The sequence below is a fragment of the Paramisgurnus dabryanus genome, chromosome 4 (genome assembly GCF_030506205.2).
Source record: "Paramisgurnus dabryanus chromosome 4, PD_genome_1.1, whole genome shotgun sequence".
NCBI lineage: Eukaryota > Metazoa > Chordata > Actinopteri > Cypriniformes > Cobitidae > Paramisgurnus > Paramisgurnus dabryanus.
The window spans coordinates 15976525-16000062 of record NC_133340.1 but is presented as its reverse complement, the minus strand read 5'-3'; the positions used below and the strand labels follow the sequence as shown (position 1 = coordinate 16000062).

The 23538-nt window shown below is 36.6% G+C and overlaps 2 protein-coding genes and 1 non-coding gene across 3 annotated transcripts; 1 reads left to right on the top strand and 2 right to left on the bottom strand.

Annotated features, from left to right (window-relative positions):
• Positions 1-1341: 1341 nt before the first annotated feature.
• On the bottom strand, positions 1342-11070 carry paip2b (poly(A) binding protein interacting protein 2B). Its single transcript, XM_065265412.2, has 4 exons — positions 10573-11070; positions 8762-8919; positions 3600-3773; positions 1342-2050 (listed from the first exon to the last, which is right to left on the bottom strand). The coding sequence occupies exons 1-4, from the start codon at positions 10577-10579 to the stop codon at positions 1994-1996; spliced, it is 396 nt and encodes a 131-aa protein (XP_065121484.1). The 5' UTR covers positions 10580-11070; the 3' UTR covers positions 1342-1993.
• A 358-nt stretch (positions 11071-11428) lies between these two features.
• On the top strand, positions 11429-11500 carry trnae-cuc (transfer RNA glutamic acid (anticodon CUC)). Its single transcript has one exon. It is a non-coding gene; the product is annotated as a tRNA-Glu (tRNA).
• A 133-nt stretch (positions 11501-11633) lies between these two features.
• LOC135746727 (uncharacterized) lies at positions 11634-21047 on the bottom strand. Its single transcript, XM_065265395.2, has 8 exons — positions 20778-21047; positions 15231-16378; positions 13748-14001; positions 13355-13495; positions 12472-12597; positions 12348-12389; positions 12067-12201; positions 11634-11873 (listed from the first exon to the last, which is right to left on the bottom strand). Exons 1-8 carry the CDS (start codon positions 20849-20851, stop codon positions 11688-11690), a joined length of 2106 nt encoding a protein of 701 aa, XP_065121467.1. The 5' UTR covers positions 20852-21047; the 3' UTR covers positions 11634-11687.
• Positions 21048-23538: the final 2491 nt, after the last annotated feature.

Sequence of the window (23538 nt, the reverse complement as noted above, 5' to 3'; positions counted from 1 at the left end):
GGTCTTTTAAATGAAGGTCCAGATTCTACTGGGGTAGGGGCGTGTTTGCTTAGGTGATTTCAAGTGTCAACATTGGCTTTCAGAGATCATGCACCCTGCCTTTAACTTTTTTATAGCTTGTGATCCGTTACCATAATTTTATTGAGTGTGTGTATATATATATATATAGAAAAAGGAACTCTGGACAAACAGGGGTCAGTCAAGCTTCATATTTTGGCATGAAACTGGTATCCACCACACTGTAAAAATTCCTTATTGCACTTAAGCTAATTCAATTTAATGTTTATAATTTATAGCAACTCCTTACTAGTCAAGAAAGTTTTTAATGAATTGAAAATTCAAGTTTATAAATTAAACAAACTTTTAAGTGCAACAAAGAATTTTTTTACAGTGCAAAATCCATCCAAAATGTTGTGTGTCTGCCAATTGTTAGAGGCCCGGAGAGAATCTTATGCATGGAATACAGGAAAACATGAAGTATTTTGCATATGAGATCTATAAACAACCCTTTGGATGACCGAACAGCATCAACAACGGGATATTTGTTTAAAAAACATGGTAAATTATAGTGTTAGCCATATGATCATAAATCGTTCCAACACGATTAACGGGTAGATAAATTATGCATACAAAACAATATGTTGAGTGCAGTTCAATAGGAAAACTATCTGAAAGAATAGCCAATTCTTATAAACACAAAATGATTTATAAGTCTTGTACCAAAAGGCAGGGCGGTTGTGCTAAGACATGTAAATTTCAGCCTGGAATGCTTACTTAACCAATACCTGACCTGAATCAAACACAGTGGGTAATATCGTTACACCCTTCACAATTCAAATTACACTTCTGTATATGCAAACCAACACACCATCAAAATTCACAAGTTTGATTGTACAGCTTTGGACACGCAACGTTTACGCTTGCCATTTCAACTAATCAGACACAGGGAAAACAGAGCACACAAGGAAAATTCATCATTTTCTTTCCTGTTTTCAACTACCCTTGGCTTTCAATAAACTATTGTGTAACAACTGGACTATGCTTCTTTTAAATATAATATTTTAAGATGATGGATATTTACTGATCTTCCTTGAGAGTTAAAAACAAAGCACAAAAATAAGATAAATCAGCAGTTTGCACTGTAATGTGATGTTCTCAAAAAATATAATGAATGCATTAACAAAGAACACCACATTGTAGTTGAATTATAAAGTGCATACAATAGAGCAGACAGACATATAGACACATTTATATAAAACTGTTATTTGGCAAGAATGGTCAATGATGAAGGTTGTTCTTGTAATCATTTTAAATATGCATAAACAAACAAACAGACAGACAGACAGAAAAACATCCAGGAGGGAACCTGCTCGTTTTATTAGATTTTTTTCCTTTTTGTAAATGCATGTTGCACACTGTGACAGAACTTCAACGGAGGAAGGAGAAAAAACTGAAAAAAAAAAATGTTTCTGTGAAATCCCTCAACGTTTGTCAGCTGCCACCAGTTCTGTCCATCGCTGAATGGTCCACCTGTCAACTGTCCATTTACTGTCAGGTTTCCTCTGACCCAGCCCTTTGCCCCTCCCACTCTCATGACACACAAACCCCCCTTCAAACTTTTCTTTACAGAAAATAAAAGACAGAAAAAAAAGAAAAATGGCAATGACACGGGGACAAACTGCTAGTCACTATCACAATAGTGGAAATCACATAACTGTTCCTCTGAGATTAATACAAAGATCTTCCAGGAGAACTAGTCACAATCTGCAGCGGTCCAATAGGAACATTACACTGAGTAACCCGCCTACACGTTATACATGGAGACAGACGGAAATAAAAAGCTTATAGAAGAGCATCCAGCACCCCCCACCCACAAGCCCCACCCCATCAAGCCCCACACAACCCCAGTAAGATTGAAGTATGTGTGAGGGTGACCTCTGGCAACTAGAGGTCACATAAAGTCTTTATAAAGGAGCCCCTGACTGGAGGGTCTCTAGTATTTCACCCCTGGAACAAACTCCTTGGCCTCTGGATTCAAGCTGCTCTTGCGCTGTGAAAGAAACAAGAGAAACATAAGAGGTGAGGACCACAAACAGACAGATGATACATAGCGCAATTATCTAAAACTTTAAATAGCTCATTATGGTCTGTAGAGTAAGCTACACAAAGAAACAAGACTTGGTGGTTGCTATTACACTTTGAACAATTGACATCTCCACTCTTTATTCAAGTATTTTATTAAAAATGCATAAAAAAAATTTGTATGCATATTGCATTGGTGCGTTCTGAGTACCCAGTGTTTTTATTATTTATTAATGTATTATGTCCTGATGTACAACGTCCTGTTGATAAAAAAGTGGTGGCCGGTGACTTCTTTTATCGAGGGTGCTCGATGCGAAGTTCGTCACAACATGTATGTAGCCCCTCGTGTGTGGTTCGTAATTTCGTAAAAAGAGAGATCCTATGTGCATCACGTGTCTTGTCAAAATAAGTGCCTGCTGCAGACGCGTCTAAAGGGTTTATGATAAAAGAGAGTTTGCCAGATACTCGGATAATCTCATGCGAAATCAAAGTTTACTGTTAAGGGAGTGTCTTGCGTGTATTTTGTGAACGTGAGCGTCTCTTTTATATAAACAATTTTGATGCGTGTGCAGCAGACACGATACACATGACGCAACAAACACATATTTTGAAAAAACACGACAATCCGAACACATATTTTGAATTGGCGCCCCTCGGATGAGCAGTCACGAGCCACCACTGGTTGAAATAGTGCTTTAGAAATAAACCAAAATCTTTTGGAGTCACATAAAATTATTAAAGGAACAGTATGTAAGAAATTTATATCAATTAATCATAAAATGGCCCTGATATGTCACTAGACATTAAGAAATCATTTTAATTTCAAATACTTATATCACTGACAACAGTGGTCTGACCAGGATATTGTAATTTAAAAAGTGGAGTTGCAGCCCTCAACCGATGTTTATGTTGTCATGTTGTGTATTGGCCAACAGTTGTGTGATTGCAGTACCAGTTTTAGCCACAAGTTTTGTTATTGCAATACCAGTTTTGGCCACAATCCTACATACTGTTCCTTTAACAGTCACAGAAAGATTGCTAATATGCCATAATAATGGATTTTTGCCAAATAAATACCTTAAAGTTTAGTGTTTTGTGCATTTTGTACCATACACCTCATATTTTGATGGTTTAATCTAACCTAACGGGGCATTTAAAGCTAATTTGGTAGAAACCCCCCTCCTAGGCATCACTTTCCTGTTTCTCAACTAGGGGTACGTAGACAGCAAAAAATGATGGAGGTGATGATCATGTCTTTTCACAATTGGAGGGGTTGGGGTCCATGACAGAGGTTTGATACATGACAGGGGCCCAGAACCCCAAAAAAAGGTTGAGAACCACTAGTATATCCAATGTTACTTTATGCAACTTCTAACTAATTAAGGTTGTGTAACTCCTATACAGTCCCAAATTAATTTGATAACAGACTTGACATCAGTTACCTTCAGGTGAGTGAGTTTAGCATTAGTCATGCTATCGCTAAATCAAGATTAAAACAATTATGCACCGATACTTACCGCAATGTCTTCTGCGTTTCCGTCGCTGACCGACAGCCCACTGAGCTGCTGTTGGATTTGTCCCACTCCAGGGGCAAGGTCTCTGGCGGGAATGAACCAATCCTGATCTTCCTCCTCTAACATCTCTTGGAAACAGCGCTCAAGAAACTCCTGCTCCAAAAGCTCCTCCTCCACCTGCGGCAAGATTTCACAAGATTCAAGCATAAGATGATACTTGTTAAATATGCCATTAAACTGCATTCAGTATCTGCCCTCTTATTAAACAACTTGTAAATCAAGTACTGCGCCTCTTGTGGTAAAGGGATAGTTCAAACCCTGTCATCTGTTAAGGCTGCCGAACAACATGACAGGGCTGGGTATTGTAAGGAATTTCACAATTCTATTCGACTTCGATTCTTCTGGCTTCGATTCTATATTGATTTATTTGATTCGGTAATGATTAAATACAACAGTAATTAAAGATGACATAGAATGATTGAATGGGGTATTAATCCTTGTTCTGTGATGTGACATGTAGATAAAAACATTTTTGTTTGGGTCTGTAATGCATTAGAAGCTTCCTAAAAACCTCTCTCAGATAGCTCTATTAGGGTGGGGGATTTTAAACAAGTGGTTTTGCACCTATTTGGCTCCCCCTACTGGCTTAACTTGCAATCTCATTACTGATTGGCTGACTTTGCTGCCACTCAAAAAATGTAGCCAATTATTTTAAAGTGGAGGGGCAGTTGGATGCCTGTGATGTCATAAGCATCAGTTTTTCAGATTTGGCCGTTTTCTGGCTGACATTTCTAAAAGAGGAATTTCTATCACACAGAGATGTTTAGCATGTCAAGCACTTTTTTTTTACATGCCGATTAGCATATATGTTACGTCATTGCATCATGTTATACTCTGATCAGTCACATTATATTGAATTTTAACACAACCGAATGCTATTTTTACATATGATCTGGTCTGTTGCATAGATTGTAAAAAAAGATGGACGATGTGACTTCGCCTCCCACCATTGTAATGAATTGAAGCCAAAAATGTCCGACCACGGTCGCCGCCATGTTACGTAAAAACATCAGTTTGGAGCCAAGGCATGCGCAGAAGGAATTGTCTGTGGAGCCAGAGGCGGAGCCGTGGTATCAAACTTCCGCCCAAATGCTCGAGCGACCAATTCAACCAAGCCAATCATAACGACACGCCCCGTTTCTAAAGCATCAAATTACAAGCTAAAATGAAACTTACCACAATAATGAAGACTTGAACATATATCAGCGTGATAACAACTACTTAAAAGGACCAAAAACATCTTTCGGAAACTTTTATTGGAAGTGTAAATATTTTTTTTTTAGAGCAGAGTCCCATTCGTTTGAATGGAGAGGGTGGGGTTTATGACTTGTACTGCAGCCAACCAACAGGGGGCGATCAAAGAGCCAGAGGCTTCACTTTTCAAGGCTTATGAGGCACACCCGGTCTGTTGTCTATAAAATAGTGACTAAACACAACCCAGTAACGACCCACGACCCAGTAACTCCTTGTGTAATCCAATCGGCTCTTTCTTTAACTGCTGCTAAAAACGGGATGGCCTCTGACAAAATCACAATACATTTACATTAAGGCTGTGCTGATGTTGCTCTTCTCAGTGTTGTTGCTTGCACACAGACTCACAACAAGAGAACGGGTATGTGTGGTAAACACTAATGCTAACTTTTGTTAAGTCATGCTAAACTCGATAATCAGTCTTTTCTGTCAGTAACATCCATGACGGTTGACGTTTACGCGAAAAAAGGTACACAGAGGGATGCGGAGTTAATATACTTTTCACTGTATTTTATGCGCGAGAGGCACGCTGCACAAAACATGAGAGAGGGGAGGGGGGGCGGGCGCTGTTGAGGCGCTGCACGTAACATGAGAGAGAGAGCGGGGTAGGGAAATAGGCGCGCTGAGCACTTGCTACAATGAATAGAGCGGTTTTAAATAGTACAATAAAAATGTAAATGGGAATCATGCAGTTTTGGTAAAGCACATCTTGTACAACGCTGAACGCTCTCACTAGAATGTTGCCCACAGCGCCACCACTGGCCGGTGGGCTGAGTCGGTTCATAGGATTTGATGAATCGATATTGAATTGAAAAACAAATAATTGCAATGCATTGTTGAATCGATATTTTTACCCAGCCCTATTCGGGCCGAATTTGGATTTCCCCCTTACGACAATCCTATCTTGCTGGTTGTACAGAGTATCTTATACAATTTTCCTGTGTTGTGTTAAAAGTGATTGAATCTGCTCAGAAGCACATTGGGCCTCTCTGGTTGCAAATCACAAATATCTAACATGTTGATATCAGAAATCCTGTTGTGTGGGGGAACCCTGAAGAAATACACACACACGATGTAGCACGTGGCATGAAATGATACCCAAGCAGAAAGCAAGCTGATAATAGACCCTTTTACTGTTTGTACAGGATGATGATGTGGCAATGTATGCGCACGCATTTTGGCAACAAAGTATGGCAAGAATCAGCATTAAAGCTAGCGTAGGTAATCCTGTTCAGATACATTTTTTATTATACTGGGTGAAATGGTCCTTCTATCCTGAGAGTAGTCAATACATTATGTGTTCAGAAAACGGAATGAAAACAATCAGACCTCTGTAGCAGCTGCAGGACAGTAAAAACTCAGACCAATCACTGCCATTCGGTGCGTGTGTAAAGAACCAATCAGATGCCTTCATGTCTCGTGGCCCAGCCCCACTGCGCGCGCTGCCCTGCGTGCACTAATCACGTCATCGTCACCCTGAACACTACACCGAGTAAGCAGGAGTTTGCGGCACCGGCACAATGGAAGATAAAAAGCAGCCAAAACTACCACTGCCAGCTTTGCTGGTAACTGCTCGCCCTAATAAAAAACCTAGAAAAAGAAAATCTGAGGCAGAAAAGGTTGCAACTAAACAGGTACTGGATAAAGCCAGAGGACAAACTCGCGTAAACATCGGTGGAGCATTTGAACGGTGGAGACAACTGAGGGAGCTGAAGGGCCTGAAAATCGATGCCGAGGTTGCGGTCTTTCTGCTGAACAGGTAATAATTTGTTTTGCTTCGGGGGGATTTGTTATTTCCATGATAAATGTTACGTTAGGCAACGTAGCTATTTTTGTAGCTAGTATTAGCCCAATGCTAACATTAGATTCTCTGTCGGTGTAAATCAGTTGAGTTACAGGTGAATGAGACATGAAGTCGTTTGGTTGATGCCTATAATGTGTTGAAATACTCGGTTTTCCTGTGACCTGCAGCTGACTCCGACTGTGGATGCGCATTCATGTTTGTGGGGGCGTAGCTTTGGACGGAGTGCTAACGAGAGGGGGTGTAGCTTAGAAGAGGTGACATTTTCTAATTTTGCTAGCTCTCAAACATTACCTATCCTAGCTTTAAGCAACACAGACAGAAAAAGTTATTTTAAAAAGTTGACTATCAAATGGTATCCGGATTCCAGATCTGTGTACTATCGTGGAGTGGATAGAAGAAAGTAGCAGATGGCGACAGACAGACGGACAGACAGATGTATTTAGTTAAGAAACCGAGAGTGTACACCTGAGAAAAATTACAAGCACATTTTGATTCTTGGAAACAGTTTTGATAAACTTTCTCAGTTGCTAAGACGTTAAAACCACTCGGGAACAACACCACTTCCGTTGCCAAAATGCGCACGCAAATATTTGATCAAAAGTAAAAGGGTCTATTGACGGTAACATTACTATAGTCATCATTGCGCAGCAGGTACAGTCCACAGTGAGATGGACATGTAAAAAGCAGTCCAAATAGTACATCTGCTATTTCTACAAGAAGTCACATTTGACCATGAGAGACTTCCTGTATTCACACTCGGGACTCAGTTTGTGAAGGAAATCTGTGGGTGTGTGCTGTCATAATCACATAGCGGCACACCACATGCTTTAGGAACAAAACTGTTAACAGTTTTTTATTGTCATGTTTGTGGTCTCTGACATTTTAAAATCTGATGATTTTTTTTAAAAGTCTTTTAGAGTGGTCTAGCATTTTGACACGAACAGCCTCACTCCCCATTTACTTGGTGATACTTTTAGCCTGCAAATTGCCAACCAAAGCCACGTCTCCTCAAAATTCACATGAAGGTGCAGAAGACCAAAAGCCAGATGGAATGCAATGACTGAACTAACATTTTATGGTCCTACCCAACAAACACAGAACGTTTTCCTAACATTCCCATTTGGTTATATTTTTTGGTATTCAAATAAGAACGTTCTAGGAACGTCCCCTGTAGGTTCTTTTTAATAACCTAAAAAACCCTTCCCAGAACGTTCCCTGCAGGTTCTTTTTAGGTTTTATTTTATAACCTAAAGATATTGTTCCCAGAACGTTCCCCTAACCTAAAGGGAACATTCTATTTTTGTTAAAAAAAAACTCGAGGAGCGCTGTTAAAGAGCACCTATTTTATTGCCAAAAACTAACTTTATTTTGTGTATTTGGTATAGTACAATGTGTTTGCGTGGTTTATGGATAAAACATGCATTATTTTCCACATACTGTACATTTTTGTAGCTCCAGATTTTACTCTCTTACAAAAACTCACGGATTTGAAAAGCTCTGTGCCCCTGATTGGCCAGCTAATCTGTACATTGTGTTTGGCATGAATACCTCTGACATCAGCCAGAAATGTGACGCTCCTTTACATGTTTGAAAGATTCGGTTGCTAAGAGAAGTTAACTTACAGGTTGTAAGTCCGAAGAAGAAGGAATTATAATAATGTCAGTCTTGTTTACATCTCCAACCCCAGGATGTTTGTTGTAGTCCAAGAAAAGAGATTTACATTGGAGACGATAACTCACGCCATCGTTTACTTTGGGGTATGTACCTTTTGCACATCGTTAACATGTACTAATACACACTATAATGATAAGAGGAGACTTTCAACCAGCATAATAAAACCTTCAAAACTTCTCAAGTGTCCCACAGAGGATGAAATATGAATATTGATTTGGAACCACACAATGGTGAGTAATGGAAAGTGTTTATTTTTGGTTAAAGTATAACAATAACCACTGGCAAAATAATTTTGCATTTAAGACATCTTCCTGAAAGCATTTCACAACACAGAAGCAGATCAAGTTGGCCCTCATTTGTCTCCATAGGTCAGTACCTGTCTATTGTACTCCTCTTCATTCTCCATCCACATGTACTCTGCAAACGGATTGGCATCCCCCTCCTTGTGTCCATTTACAACGTTCTCATCTTTCCCTTGTCCACTGCCTCCTCCTGGCGTCTTTGCTACCTCCGGACTGTTAATATCAGCAGGTTCTGGATGTGAAAACACCACAGAAAAACACACAAGGATGAGTATCAACTAACCCACATACCAAAATTCAATTTTTGTTCTTTTGTAGAGCACAAAAATGTGAACAGCCAGGTGAGATTTAAATTGAGCAGAGGATGTCAACAGCCACAAATGACAAACATCATAACATAACAGCAGGCCATTTATATTGGAGCATTTTGATATTATTTATTTATTTGTTTGAAAAAAAAAACAGTTGTTTAAAAAAAATGTTTACTGAAAATTTTCCCTTTGCCATCGCTCCTAAATGTTACTCAAGTAATTTGAATATTCAAACTTTGGCTTTGAGATCGGTTAGAAGACAAGCAAAAACGAATGACTTTTTGGCAATGATCTTCAGCCATTTGTCTTGATAGATTGTGTCTGAACAAATGTAAATTTAAGTAATTTAACATTGATTTAATAGCGAACATGGATTAGTTCTGTTTTATGGTGTGTTTTTGTAATTTCTAAAGCTAGATACTCTTAATGTACTTTCTTTTAATTAAATAGAGAAGTGTCAATATACAGCCAAGCATTGTGTTTTTCCAGAAGCAAGAAATGCATGCAGGTTTAGCATGATACGAGGTTCAGTAAAGATTTCTTTACAATACACTAGACTTTTGGGAAGCTGCCTACATTTTATATAAGTAACATGCATTAAAAAGGGGTTATTATAAAATATAGTGTGTGTAATATGCACATTTAAATAAAAGTAATTACAATGTTTCCAGTTATTAAGGCTCTTACTTGCATAAAAAAAACAAACATGCACATGAACCGGATGTTAAGGGTTAATATTTCAACTACTAGGTAATAAATAAGTTTGTTCTTTTACTAAACCTGCGTCAGGACAAACATAAGTCGACCATTATGTAACTATCTATTACTAACACTGTGTTGCATAAATCAGACAAAGACGAGGTCAGTCGACACCATCTTCTTCCACATGTATTTGATTCATTGTAACGTGAGCTAATAGGCCTTGTTAGGGATTCAAATGCTTTGTGTATGTCCACCTATATATAAAAAAACACTGACAATAATCTCAACTCAAGGACCATTTTTTTTAAAACATGTATGCAGAGTTAAACACTTGCTGTAACTTTACGTATGGCGAACGTGCATTGTAAAGCTAACTTACGCGTGCTAGCATAAGCCACGAGCGAGACGTATCAACATCATCTCTTTCCACGTGAAAACACTTCATTCGACTCTACAAAGTAGCATGTAAAGATTAATCGTGGTTGTTTTACGGGAAAACTGGTGTTGGATGTGGTTAATGGTGTGTTAAGTTTTTAAGATTGAAAGACTTTTAGTGTAGTAAATGTAGGAGCGTGGTGAGTGCGTGAGTTAGCCACACTGCATCTCACACACACATACGTCCAACTAACACAAAACACACTTCTCACTAGGCCTCCGTGTACACTTGCGCTTTGACAAACCCTACAAAATCAGCCCGTAATAAACTTTGTATTACATATCGGCTTTGTATTACACTAATATTCGTGTATTGTGCGGATGCAGCGATGGCTACCATTTTACAAAACAAAGAGTGAGAGCAGCACACCGCATCTACAAAGTCAAGAGACTAAACGCGGTTAACTTCAAACAACGGAGCAGTTAAAAGGACTTACCGGGCATCGTAACGCTTCTGTACCTCCAATCTATGGCCAAATATGTCGACTAAAAGAGGTAATTTTCCTATTTGCAGCAACACCGTTACCTGGCCAAATTTCAACACTACGTCAGAGCGCTCATGTGGGCCTTTCAAACAAACATGTCGCGCGCGCCTTCTGTCGGTCATCTTCAATATTACAATAGGTCGGCACCCACGTGCTGTATTTTATATTATGTTAAATCGTGTTTTAAAAATAAAAATATTATAAATGTCTCACAAATTAAAAGAAGTGAACTGTATGAATGATTGAGTTAGGGTTTTAAAATCGGAAATCTTATTTTAACTGGACTTTTAACTTGGCATGCGTATAAAGCGCTACTTACAGACTCAGTAAAGAAAAACAAAACTATCAATGTTTTAATAATTATTTGTAAACATTAGAGCAGTTTACATTTACTTATAAAATGAAATCCCAAAATTTATCGAATGAAATCTGATCATTGGTTAGTGGTTAGATTTAGTCAGGCACATTTAGACATTGAATTTAGATTTTCAGTTTTTTTTCAATAGCGTAGTACCTAATTGTGGCAGCAAACATGATTTTATGACACTTTATTGTACATACCGTATTTACTATTCTATAAATATAATGAAACAAAGACTAAGGAGAGAAGGAGGTTCAACTAACGTTTCTCAGCTTATGTTAGTTTTCTTTAGACATTTCTGCAGTGCATATATAGTAAAATTTCACAACGTTTATGATCATCTCATATTTTATTGGTTTATCTAAAATTAATATGTTAAATAATAGTACTACAATTATTTACATAGTCATATTCTGACAGGTTTTATTTTAATGCGTTGCACACAGCTCCCTGGTGGTCTAGTGGTTAGGATTCGGCGCTCTCACCGCCGCGGCCCGGGTTCGATTCCCGGTCAGGGAACGACATCTTTTTGAAAATGAATCACTTGTGATCCTAAAACCAATTTTGTTGATGCATAAATATAACATAGTTGCACATTAAGAAATATTATTAGAAAACATATTCCAAATAAAGTATCCCACCATATAAAATGTTAAAGTCAAACAAATAGACTATTTATTGTGCCCAAGGACTAAAATATACATTCTTAACAGAAAAGAAACAACTCTGGTGTATTTTTCTCTATATTAGACCATCTAAAGAAAGACAGATGGTGGTTGTGATAAATACAAGGAACTTTTTGAGACCACTCATAAACAGATAAAGCAACCGCAGCAGATTCCATCTCTAAAACCAGCTGGATACTTTTCCCAAGGCACTGGTCAATATCCACCTAGTTACAAGATAAAGACAGTATAGTCAAATACAACTAATAGTCCTTGTAGCATGAAGAAATTGAAGAACAAATATATGCATTCAGACCTTCTGTAAGACTGCCTTTTACATATTCTTTACAAGGCTCTTTTCTATTGGTGTATTCATTAAAAGATTCTTTATTATACTGCAATTTTAACAATGCAATCAACCTTGTTTCCATAAAACACCAGTGTTCGGGAAACTTTTCCAAAAGGTTTTAGTAGTCGTAAGACTCCAGTCACAGCAGAGGGCTGGTGAGGTACATTACATACCACCAGCAGATGGTCCACGGGAGTTAGCAGCCCCTAAAGAAAAGTTTACATTTACTTTATTTAAACACCTCATTGTATTTTATTTAATAATTCTTCTTAAGATGATTTTTAACTGGTCTTCTAGAAACTTAGTTAGTTTGAATGTTTATGTATTTGAAAGAAGAATTAGTGATACTTGCATTTGATGTTGATGGTCCTACAAAAGCATGAAACACTGACAACTAAAAGAACGACACAGAAATGTAAATCAATCAAAAAATAAACTGCTGTTTATACAAGAGCAAATAAAGTATGTCAGCTCACAGGTGAAGTCAGATCTACAGTTTGGGACACCAGCTCCAAACTTTGCTGTCTCATGTGAAGTGGGATGGCAGAGTAAACCTTTACCATCTCCTGTGCTGAGACTTCAGTTGGAAGCATCACTAAAGCCTGGAAGACATGATGACAGTTTGTCATAATAATGGAAAATTATTTCATAAAACATTTTGATAAATTGCATATTTAACTTTTTTAAATCGCAATTTCTCTATCTATCTTGTCTTGCTGGAATCAATTCAGGGCAACAGTATATTTCTTAAAGGTGCAGTGTGTAATTTTTAGAAGGATATCTTGACATAAATGCAAAATATTATACAAAACCATATGATCAGGGGTGTATAAAGACCTTTCATAATGCACCGTTATGTTTTTATTACCTTAGAATGAGTTTATCTACATACACCGAGGGTCCACTTACACGGAAGTCACCATTTTGTGCCGCCATGTTTAGAAGCCCTTAACGGACAAACTTTCTTACTAAATTGTCTCAGACGATGACATGTTTTGTCCGGTGGTGGCTGACGTAGCTTCTCTATGCGTTTCAAAGGTGAGCAGGTGACTGAGCCGTTGGTTGCAATTTGCAACCTCACCACTAGATGCTGCAAATACTACACACTGCACCTTTAAGTTATGATCCATATATAAAAATGTAATTTTATTTTTGCACACTAGGATTCAGGGAAGCTAAAACATTGAATTGAAGTGATGGTGCTAATTTTGAAAAGTAACTGGCTAAAATGTGATTATGACAATAACAGTAATGTCTGTAAGTTATGTATAATAAGACTTTTGCACATTTGTGTATTCATGTTTGTTTTTATTAAAGATGTAAATCTTAAAATGGCACTAAATGAAAAACATGATGTACCTTTTTCCATTCTAGATGAGTGACCATGTCCACTTCAGATGCTATTAAAACTTCAACAGGGTGACCAAAGGGAGCTGCCATGTTGATAAGTTCACTTTCAGGAAAGTCAAGAGGAATTCTAGACATACGAATTAATCCCCTCTGATGGGAGACAAGAAAATAAAATTCTCAATTCTCAGTATTAGCACCAGAGGTCGCTGTCATCACAATTACTATCAATCTGTTGCTTGTGAAATATTGTATAAGGCAAGTTTGAATGGCATCAGTGGCATGAATTTATACTACAATTATCATATTAGATAACATTTGAGAATACCACAAACAATTTGTTTTAATACAAAACAACAAAAAGAAACTTTAACTCTTAGAACTAACTGCATTTTCCTTGTTTACCGGTGTATGAGTTCTCATGGATTCAGATGTTATTCCTGATGTCACATATGAAAACGAGAGCTCATTATGACATTTTCTCATAGCATTCGAAGTAATGGATCTGGGGCTATGTGTTTTATCATTTCTTGCTGTATTATAGCCTGAAGAAATGAAGCTTTGCTTTATACTCGGGGATGAGACAGAACCAGGCCTCCTTATGGACACTTCAGAGACTCCACATTGCAACCTCTTAGAGAAGAATCTTAATCTTCTTCCTGTAGAGAAGGGCTTAGTCAAACTTTATACCTAGAAATAAATTTGTATTAAAAAAGTAGTCACTGCGTCTGAAATCACATACTGTGACAGTAGGCTTCTACTAAAGTAGATTAAGTACCCACTGTTTTATCATTAAAATAGTAAAAAAGAAAAAGGGAAGGAGGGGAGAAAAGAAAAACAGAAATCAACAGTGGCGGCCGGTGACTTTATCGAGGGCACACAATGCGAAGTTTGTCACAACATCTATGTAGGTCGTCACGTGTGTGGTTCGTCATTTCAAAATATGTGTTTAGGTGTCATGTTATGTGAACCATGTACATCACGTGTTTTGTCAAAATAAATGCCTGCTACTGTAAAGACGCTCGCATTTGCCAGATAGAGACAGAGCGCAGTTATGCAAATTTGAAAACCACGCCCACCGGGGGGAAAACAATCCAACCGTCTCCATTGACTTTGTATTGCGAGAGGCCGCCTCCTTGTCATTTCTGGCTTATAACAAAAACAGAATAATGCCTAAAAGCTGCTGTGTGACAATATGTACGGCTAACAAGCCAAAAAAACAGAAATAATAGATAAATAGAAGTACTATGAAAAGTTGCCTGTTTCCACTTTTGTTTTCTCGTTTTTTGGGGTCGACAGCTTATAAAAACTTATTTCAGTTTTTTTTGTCTCGTTAGCTGTACACCTTGTCACACAGCAGCTTTTAGGCATTATTCTGTTTTTAAGTTTTATCTGTAAAGAAGTTTTTATAAGCTGTCGACCCCAAAAAACGATCGTTTAGAGACACAAAAGTGGAAACAGGCAACTTTTCATAGTACATAGTACAATTATAAAGTTGACGTTTATTCTTATTTAATCGTAAATTGTTATAATATGTTTATGCTAATTGAAAAACAGCCGGAGGATGCAGCCTTCCATTTGAGAAACGGCCTGTAATTTACTTACGCACATTTCTTGGCACTTATATCACTTAAAAAGCCACCTGGTTAATAGATTTACAGTCTTTTTATCATATCTATTGTTTTTATTTGGCGGCTCCTTATTAGCTTTTGTGGCCTTATGGGATAATAAAGTGTCCTTCGAATGCACACTTAAAAATCTAACGGTAGGTCATTCGGATTCTTTTCGTCTTGCTATTAATTCAGACATACTACTCACCTTTTTGCCTATTATTATACAAGTAGGCAGTTTCGGACGCAGCTTTCATGCCTAATAAAACCTTTGTTACCTGATGAATCTCTTTTAAGCACTCTGGACTGGGGAGACAACTTCTTATGAAGGTCAGATGAGCTGAATCTTTTAGGTTTGAGGGAGCTGTGTGAATGGATGTCACACGGGTGTCCATAGGGGCTTTGTAAAGCAGGACTGGTGGAAGAAGACGAAGGACGAGATTGTGACATAGGGCGGTCTTCCTGCAATGTACTATGCCTTATCTTCTGATGTCTTTCTGTATGATGTTTCCCGTAACTATATACTGATTCTCTAGGTGATTTTACTTGTTTATTGGAGGTCACGCTTGTATGATCGTATTCAATGACCCTCCACGGCATGTTGCTTTTATGTGAAGATTGTATTGTATTCTTTGGTTGTTTGTGCTGTTGCATGTCTCGTATAATTTGGGGGAGCATTTCCGTTGTTAGATGGTCATCTGGGCAGTGACTGAGTAATTCCAGGTCCTCGAGTGAAAGGCCAAGGCTGACTAAAGCCGTGCTTAGATTATCCGATGGAAGATTTTCAGATTTTCTCTCTTCTAAGGCTGTAGAGGATAGCGTTTTTGAAACTTGTCTATCAGTAGACATTGTTACATTGGGACCTTTAATGGTAGATATTGGCTTACACGAAAAACTTTCCACACTTGCAACATGGCTGGCATTGAATCTGTCACATGGGTTTTTACGCTGTGTTGTGTTACTACTTAAACCAAGGCATGTTTTTGTCTCCTGAATGACCTCTTTTGCTTGCAGTTTACCTTGCGTTGCGATCCAGCTCTGCGTATTATTAACCACTGAACGTATTTCTGTCACTGATGACATCATAGGACAATTCGATGAAGGAGGATTAACCGTGTGTGTTATGTAATTCACATTTCGTCTGTGCAATAGATGAGAAAGGGCAATATTTGAGGGTTGATACATGGTCAAAAATGGGTTTTTCTGAGTGCCCGCAGCTTGCAGGAGACAAAGAAGGGCAAAGGGGTTCCCACTGCTATGATTTCCAGCAGTAAAGTTACTTATCATGTTTAAAATCAGTTGAGCTTCAAGTTGGGCTAATCTTAACAGGATAGCTTGTGACGTTCCAAATGGTGGTAGCACACCGGTGAAAGGACTGCTAATGTGAGGAAACGGGTGGATATTAACATCACAGGTATGTGCATAACTGTAAAAACAAGATATATGAGAAAAGGATTATGAGTTATCAATTCAATATCATTACCATAATGCTTTTATAATGTTTTTTATTTTATTCAATTAGCTGATGCTTTTATCCAAAGTGACTTACAAATTTGAGAGCAATGAACAACGTATTCTATATAAACAGCATAAACACATTTTTGTTACAAATATGAACCTACGTATAATACATGTTTATAGTATAATCACGTATATGATGACCATGCTCATAAAGGTACTAATAAAGCATGTACATGTCACAAAAGATTAAAGAAGAGCCTGCAAGATATGAAAGCATCTGGAGGCTCTCAGTCAGACATGTGCTGACTTTATTAGATGTAATTAATAATGTGTTAAAGTCTGGGATCTTCACAAGCTGTGAAAGCACGTCCTTGTAACATGAGCAAGGAGTTGAAAAGGAATTTGTCTTGTGTAAATATCACAAGGCTGCCATATTTTTACAACCAGAACAGAACTGTAGATCAGTCATCATGGGTTCGATCATAGACATCAGGCATGGTGATAAAATGTATGGCTCGAATGCACTGTAAGTCCCTTTGGATAAAAGCGTCTGCCAAATGCATACATGATGAAGTTATTTATTAAATGATACATCAAAGGGAAAGTAACATACATGGTGAATGTTCAAACAAGAGCAATGAGTGTAAAAATAAGGTTGCAAGCGTGGTTATCAGTTAAAAGGAATGCAAGTTGAAGAAAGTGGAAAACCTTTATCAATAATAAGTGGTGACACACTGTGAGAATTGTCATGTTTAAAGGCACAGAATGCCTCTAAATCTTACCAATGAGCAGTTGTTTCGATAAATAAACCTAAAATAAAGATTACAATTAACAATAAAGATACAAGATTACAATTTACTTAAAGGGGATTTCATAAGTCTGACATGACACGCAGTGGCGGATTTAGCAAATTGGGGGCCCAAGGCGAAGGTATCTATGGGGCCCCCCTATCTGATCTATAAAAGAGAACAAAAATGTTGTTTTACTCCAAAATGAAGATGGAAAGCAGAGAACACACAAAGTATATGACTACAAAAACCAATAAAGAATAAGTCAATTGGGCAAAAAACAGCCACAAAGAGTAAATGAGGGAGATTTTTTTTTTTTAAATTTTATGCTGCACAAAAACTAGCAATGCATCAAGGCCAGTGTTGTTATTAATCTTTCAAATGCCCAAGACTGAGATAAAAGGTAAAAAAATCAGTCCACAATCACTTTTTATATTAACCCTGGAGAACCCATGGGGTCAAATTTGGCCAATGTTAATTGCTGCTACTCAAAATCTTCTTGGGTTCTCCAGGGTTAAAAATAAGTAATTGTATATGTGTTTCCCCAAATCAGTTTTGAGTTTTTTTAAAAATCATTGGCAATTAATGAATAAAAATCCTGGATTTTTTTATTAAACATTTAGCAGTTTTAATCAGGACTGAGGTTGATTAACAGATTTATGCAAACCAAATATTTATTGTTGGTTGATTGAGGGCCCCCTAATATGACCGCTCGTAGGGGGCCCCAAGCAGCCGCCTACGTATGCCTCTATGTTAAGACCGCCTCGTAGACACCTTCATAATCATGACATGACAAGTGTCATGAACATGAAGGAGATTTTATGCACGTTTATGACAACTGTCATTTAGTGTCTCATTTGTTTAATTATGTCATATTTAATGCAAAGATGACCTTGTTTGAGATGTCTTTGTTAACTTGACATTAACCAATACATAATAACTTGTCATGACAACTTGATATTACCAAAACAACATAACTGACCACTTTTTACCAGTGATACGAATTAAATTTGTCATTAAAATGTCATTAAGTGTTAATACTCTGTCAAATAGTTTTATAACAGCATCATGAATATTTTTCTTGACCTTTACAAATATAATATATAATATTCTTCATAATGTATTTTTACATTTCCTCCAGGTGTTAGAAAAATAAAATCAATAATCCAATAATAATAATAATAATATGTATTGTACATATAAATAAAGTTAAGCATAATCTTTTGATGGGTCTGTTGCATTTTGTTAAAATATTTAAAATTATTTGACATAGTATTAACACTTATTGACATTTTCATGGAAAGTTCCATTTGTAGCACTGTAGTTGAGGTCAAGAAAAATATTCATGATGCTGCTGACAGAGTATTAACACTTAATGATACTTAAATGAAAGTTTAATGTAAAGTTTAACCCATAAAGCTAGGTAGTTTCTTAAGTTTGATAATTATTCTGCTATATCATGTTTATGACAGATTTATGACAAGTTATGTTGTACTGGTTTATGCCAAGTTGTCTTAACAAAGACATCTCAAACAATTTCCTCTTTTAATTAAAAATGACATAATTGAACAAATGACACTTAATGACAAGTGAGAATATGATGATAATAATAATAATAATAATAATAATAAGGCCATCATGTTGCATAAGCCCAGCTGGCCTGTGGCTGAAATACCAAAGTGTAACTGACAGTCAAGTGCTTTCCCAATAAAATAATTTGAGCCTTCTGCACTCTCTAATCATCAGTCATACATCTATTTAGGTAAATCTTATTTTTAGACATGATCATCTGATGCAGCAATACAGGATCATCCAAACAAGTATGTCAAATTCACGATAATCTCACACAAATAACTACTTTCTTTCTAAATAAATTTTATACAAATAATCAGTAATTCTGTCAAAAAAGAGGTTAAGAATTTTTATTGAAAGATGGTGCTAAGCTAATTTAATTGAAAACTCCTGGACAGATTTTCATCCCAACTGTTCCTGAAATGCACAGATCAGAACATCCCATGCCGAGTGGTCAATAGCAGTCCATTATATAAAATGAAACACACACCTGATGATAGAACAAATCAGCACATTATAACTGCTTTGTGTTTTTCTATGTTGTGACTATGAGATATGTTAATGGCCCAGTGGTTTGAAAAGGCCAAACATACTGAATTACACAAGCCTTGCCTGAAAACTTAAGGTCTCTATTACAGCTAAATACGGAGGGGTGGTGATTCCTGTCCCTCTGGTACATTACATCCATGATTACATGATTACCCTGCATACTTTGTTGTCTGTCTTTGGGTACATCTATCACATGGGGTTATATAAATAACATCTAACACACATATATGATGCTATTCTATACAGAAGAATAGCATCATATTATTCTGTATTTTAGCTTTTTTCTGTCATTACTTAAATGAATGCAACTAAAACAATAGAAAAACAAATTCAAGACCTTGACACGTTGTCTTGTTCAGGGTCACGAAGGATGTTAAATATGGCACGTAACAGGTGACTGTTCACACAGCACCACAATAGTCCAACATTATAAATTCCTAGGCCTGTGATTTGTGAGTCTTGACTGATGGTATCTTACAACATTAAGTCTTAAAAACATCTCAGGGCCGATGTCAGAGCATAACCTTGTTGTCATTTGATACAGACAGTACAAAGTCAAACTAACAAGCTATTTGACAATTCATAATGCTAAATTCATTGAGCTCAGGTTTACATTCTAACACTTTGATACATAAATATTCAAAGTAAACTTAGTTAGATTTGCTCTTCGGAATTTATATAAAAAAATTAAAACAATCCTATAAGTTTCTACTGTTTAGTAATCCATAGCTGGCAATTTAGTATTTACTTTATCTTTCATATCTTTCATTTTATATCCTACAGAAACTTTACACCTGTTAAAGCTTGGTTCATCAAATAAAACTGAGAAAAAATTGTGGAAAAACTAAAAAAAAAAAAACTTTAATTAATCGTGATGTGATAAAAAGACAATCTACAAAAATCTGATCAGAGATCAGAATCAGCTGGTTTCGAGTTGGTTTCAACATGACTAGTAGTCGACCATTATGGGTTTTTTATGGCAGATGCCAAGATATGGCCGTTTTGAGGCCGATATAAAACATATGTATTTAGAATAAATAAGAGACAAACAGAAAATTGGTGAAACTACATAAACATTTGTTATGCATATAAATATACCCCTTTAAAATATAACACCTCATTTACATAATAATTGACATAATCTGACATTGTGTTTAACCAGTGTATTGTTGTGTGTAAATACAGCATAACGTCATCTTTGAAAGTAAATAATGATTGGTCATTTTACTGTCTTTCATACTTGGCTTTACATTAAGTGACACTGAGTGTCTTTTTATTACAAACAACAAATTTAAGTAATAGAGAAATTTACTGGCGGTTTGAAAAGATTTTCTGCCTGATGACGAAAATAAAACAAATCCAAATATCGGCCGATACCGGCCTCTGCATTATATCGGTCTATCACTAAACATGACAAATATCAAAGACATAACTTGCCCTCCCATCTTTACTCACGTGTTGCCTATAAAAGAGCTGGAGTTTCTTTTTCTTTGGCCTGTGTTCTGCTCAATATTCTGTGTCGTCTTCATTATTGGTCACACATCAGATTTATATAATAACCTCAGAATCCCTCTTGGTTTCTTAGCACATGAACAGTCTGAACATAGCTAGGAGCACATCTATGTTAATTTCCAGTTCAAAATTTTCTTTCTTTTCTTACTGTAGCTAGACATACACTGTTATGTTTGCTTCCTTCTCAGTGAGGTTTTATCCCTTCAAACACACACACACACACGCTCAACCTCTCAGCGCCGCCCCCTATCATTTCACCCAGTCTTCTGTAGTTTGTCACACACTGTTTTACCAATTAACAACTACGTATTATGGGGCAAAACTCAGAAGATACACAGACCTCAATAGCATTTTACTTTACAGTCCTGTATAGGTCTACATACTCACTCATAAAATAAAGGGTCCCTGGGGCAATATCCTTTCAAAAAGTGCACTTATGATTTCATATTACAACCTCAAACAAACTGGTACCAAAGAGTGCCTATTAGTACCTCAAAGGTATACATAGCTGTACCTGGAACATATTAGGACCTACTGCCTTTCGGACAGTGTTTGTACTAATGTGTAACAAACTGTGTAATTATTAGGTATAACTCTGAGCATTACCAAAAACCTAACTAATAGTAAAGACAATAGTGGCCATAAAGTGATTTGGCTTTGAACAATTGACATTTTTGCTTTTATACAAATATTTTATTAAAGATTCAACATTTTGTATGCACGTTGCATTGGTGTGTTTGGCGTACTGAAGCTCAGCTTTAAGAAGAATTTAAGGAGGCTTGGCCAAAAAGCATTTTTCTATGCATTTTAATTTTTGTTTATTTAATTCGCTGGGGTGGTATAAGGTTCCGTTTTGTACCTTTAAAGGTATACTAAACATAATAAAAATGACATGCTGTTATTGTGGTACAGGTAAAAATGAACTGGCACAAAATTGTTCCTTAGGGTAAACAACGGGAGTAATATTGTACTAAAAAAGGTACAACATTTCAATGTGTCATAAAGGAACAAAAATGAACCTTTGACGGTACCACCCCAGTGACAAAAACGGTTCAGTTTTAAAGGGATAGTTCACCCAAAAATGAAAATTCTGTCATCATTTACTCACCCTCATGTTGTTACAAACCCGTATACATTTCTTTGTTCTGATGAACACAAAGGAAGATATTTTGAGAAATGTTCATAACCAAATCATTCATGGACCCCCCTACTATGGAAGTGAATGGGGTCCACAAACGGTTTGATTACGAACATTGTTCAAAATATCTTCCTTTGTGTTCATCAGAACAACGACATTGATGTGGGTTTGTAACAACATGATGACAGAATTTTCATTTTTGGGTGAACCACCCTTTTAAAACTTTTTTGTGACAGTGTATTATGTAGTTTGCCTTTTTATTGAAATATTTTGTCTAATAAATACCTCAAAAGTTTAGTGTTTTGTCAATTTTGTATCATGCACCTCATATTTTGATATTGAATAAGATAAGGTGCCATTACAAGCAAATATTGTGCAAGTTCTCCCCCTGGACATTACTTTTGGCATACGTGTAATCAGTATTTTGTTAATACACTGTACCTGCACATACTCTAAAAATGAACTGCAATCTGTTTTTTCATCCAGCATTTTCTCAATTATCTTCATAACCATTAATAACTTACAATGTATGAGGACCATTGGGTACGTTCTGTCATCAATTCCAGCAAGCATATCATTCGTATTCATCAAAAGAAGATTGAGTGAATACTACATTTAATACAATAAAATATTCCAGTTTAAGAAGTCATTTAAGCATTGCAATACAGGTTTGTGCTTATTGTGAAAGTGGTGTGCCGTATGATTTTTTTACCTATTGAAACCAGGACTAGGAAACCTAGCTCAGCTTTTACTAAAAAGAAATTTAACAGCACCATCTGCTGTTATTGCTCACTTTAATGTCCTGCCAGTATTGTAGCGGTGGAGTTGCTGTTTCATGCACTCTCAAGAAGGTACAAGAGGGTACAAAAGTTGTCACTGTAGCCTTCTTGAAAAAATACACTTTTGTAACTAAAAGGTGCATATTGTTACCTCAAAGGTATGTATCTGTACAAAATGGTACATATGATGTTTTTTTTAGAGTTTATAGATCACACTAAATTATCGTTTTGTAAGGATTTTCAAATTTTTTGTTCATACCATGCACATTGTTGCAAAGCAGCTTTCAAAACACTGTAGTACAAAACGGGACATTATATTGAAATAGAAAAATTCTATAAAAAAATATGATAAGACCTAATAAAATATTTAGGAATAAAGACAACTGCGGCATAAAGAGTGCTATTGGAATTATGGTTTAAGTCAGGCTTAGTTTGGCTGTGCAGTCCTCCTAACATTTCAATGTCCTAACTAATAACTACAGTTTAACATTGCCTTGTTCTCTTCATTTAAATTATGCTGATACATTACAAGAGAACAAGAACTAGCAGAGATATCAAATTAATTTTAATTTAATATTTAACCCAAGCTACACTACTTAATTTAAAGGGGACATTTCATAAGAGTTTTTTAAGATGTTAAATAAATCTTTGGTGTCCCCAGAGTACGTAGTGAAGTTCTAGCTCAAAATACCCCACAGATAATTTATTACAACATGTTAAAATTGCCATTTTGTGTGTGCAAAAATGTGCCATTGTTGGCATTTTTGTGTGTGTCCTTTTTAATGCA

Excerpts from the sequence above, each read along its gene's own strand:
- LOC135746727 (XM_065265395.2), bottom strand. The coding sequence starts at position 20,851 with ATGAAGACGACACAGAATATTGAGCAGAACACAGGCCAAAGAAAAAGA. Across the intron at positions 14,002-15,230 it reads GCTTAAAAGAGATTCATCAG|GAAGAAGATTAAGATTCTTC; the intron begins GTAACAAAGGTT and ends CCTTCTCTACAG. Across the intron at positions 11,874-12,066 it reads TGGTGTTTTATGGAAACAAG|GTGGATATTGACCAGTGCCT; the intron begins GTTGATTGCATT and ends TCTTGTAACTAG.
- paip2b (XM_065265412.2), bottom strand. Across the intron at positions 3,774-8,761 it reads AAGAGGAGTACAATAGACAG|GTGGAGGAGGAGCTTTTGGA; the intron begins GTACTGACCTAT and ends ATCTTGCCGCAG. Across the intron at positions 2,051-3,599 it reads GAAACGCAGAAGACATTGCG|CGCAAGAGCAGCTTGAATCC; the intron begins GTAAGTATCGGT and ends TTTCTTTCACAG.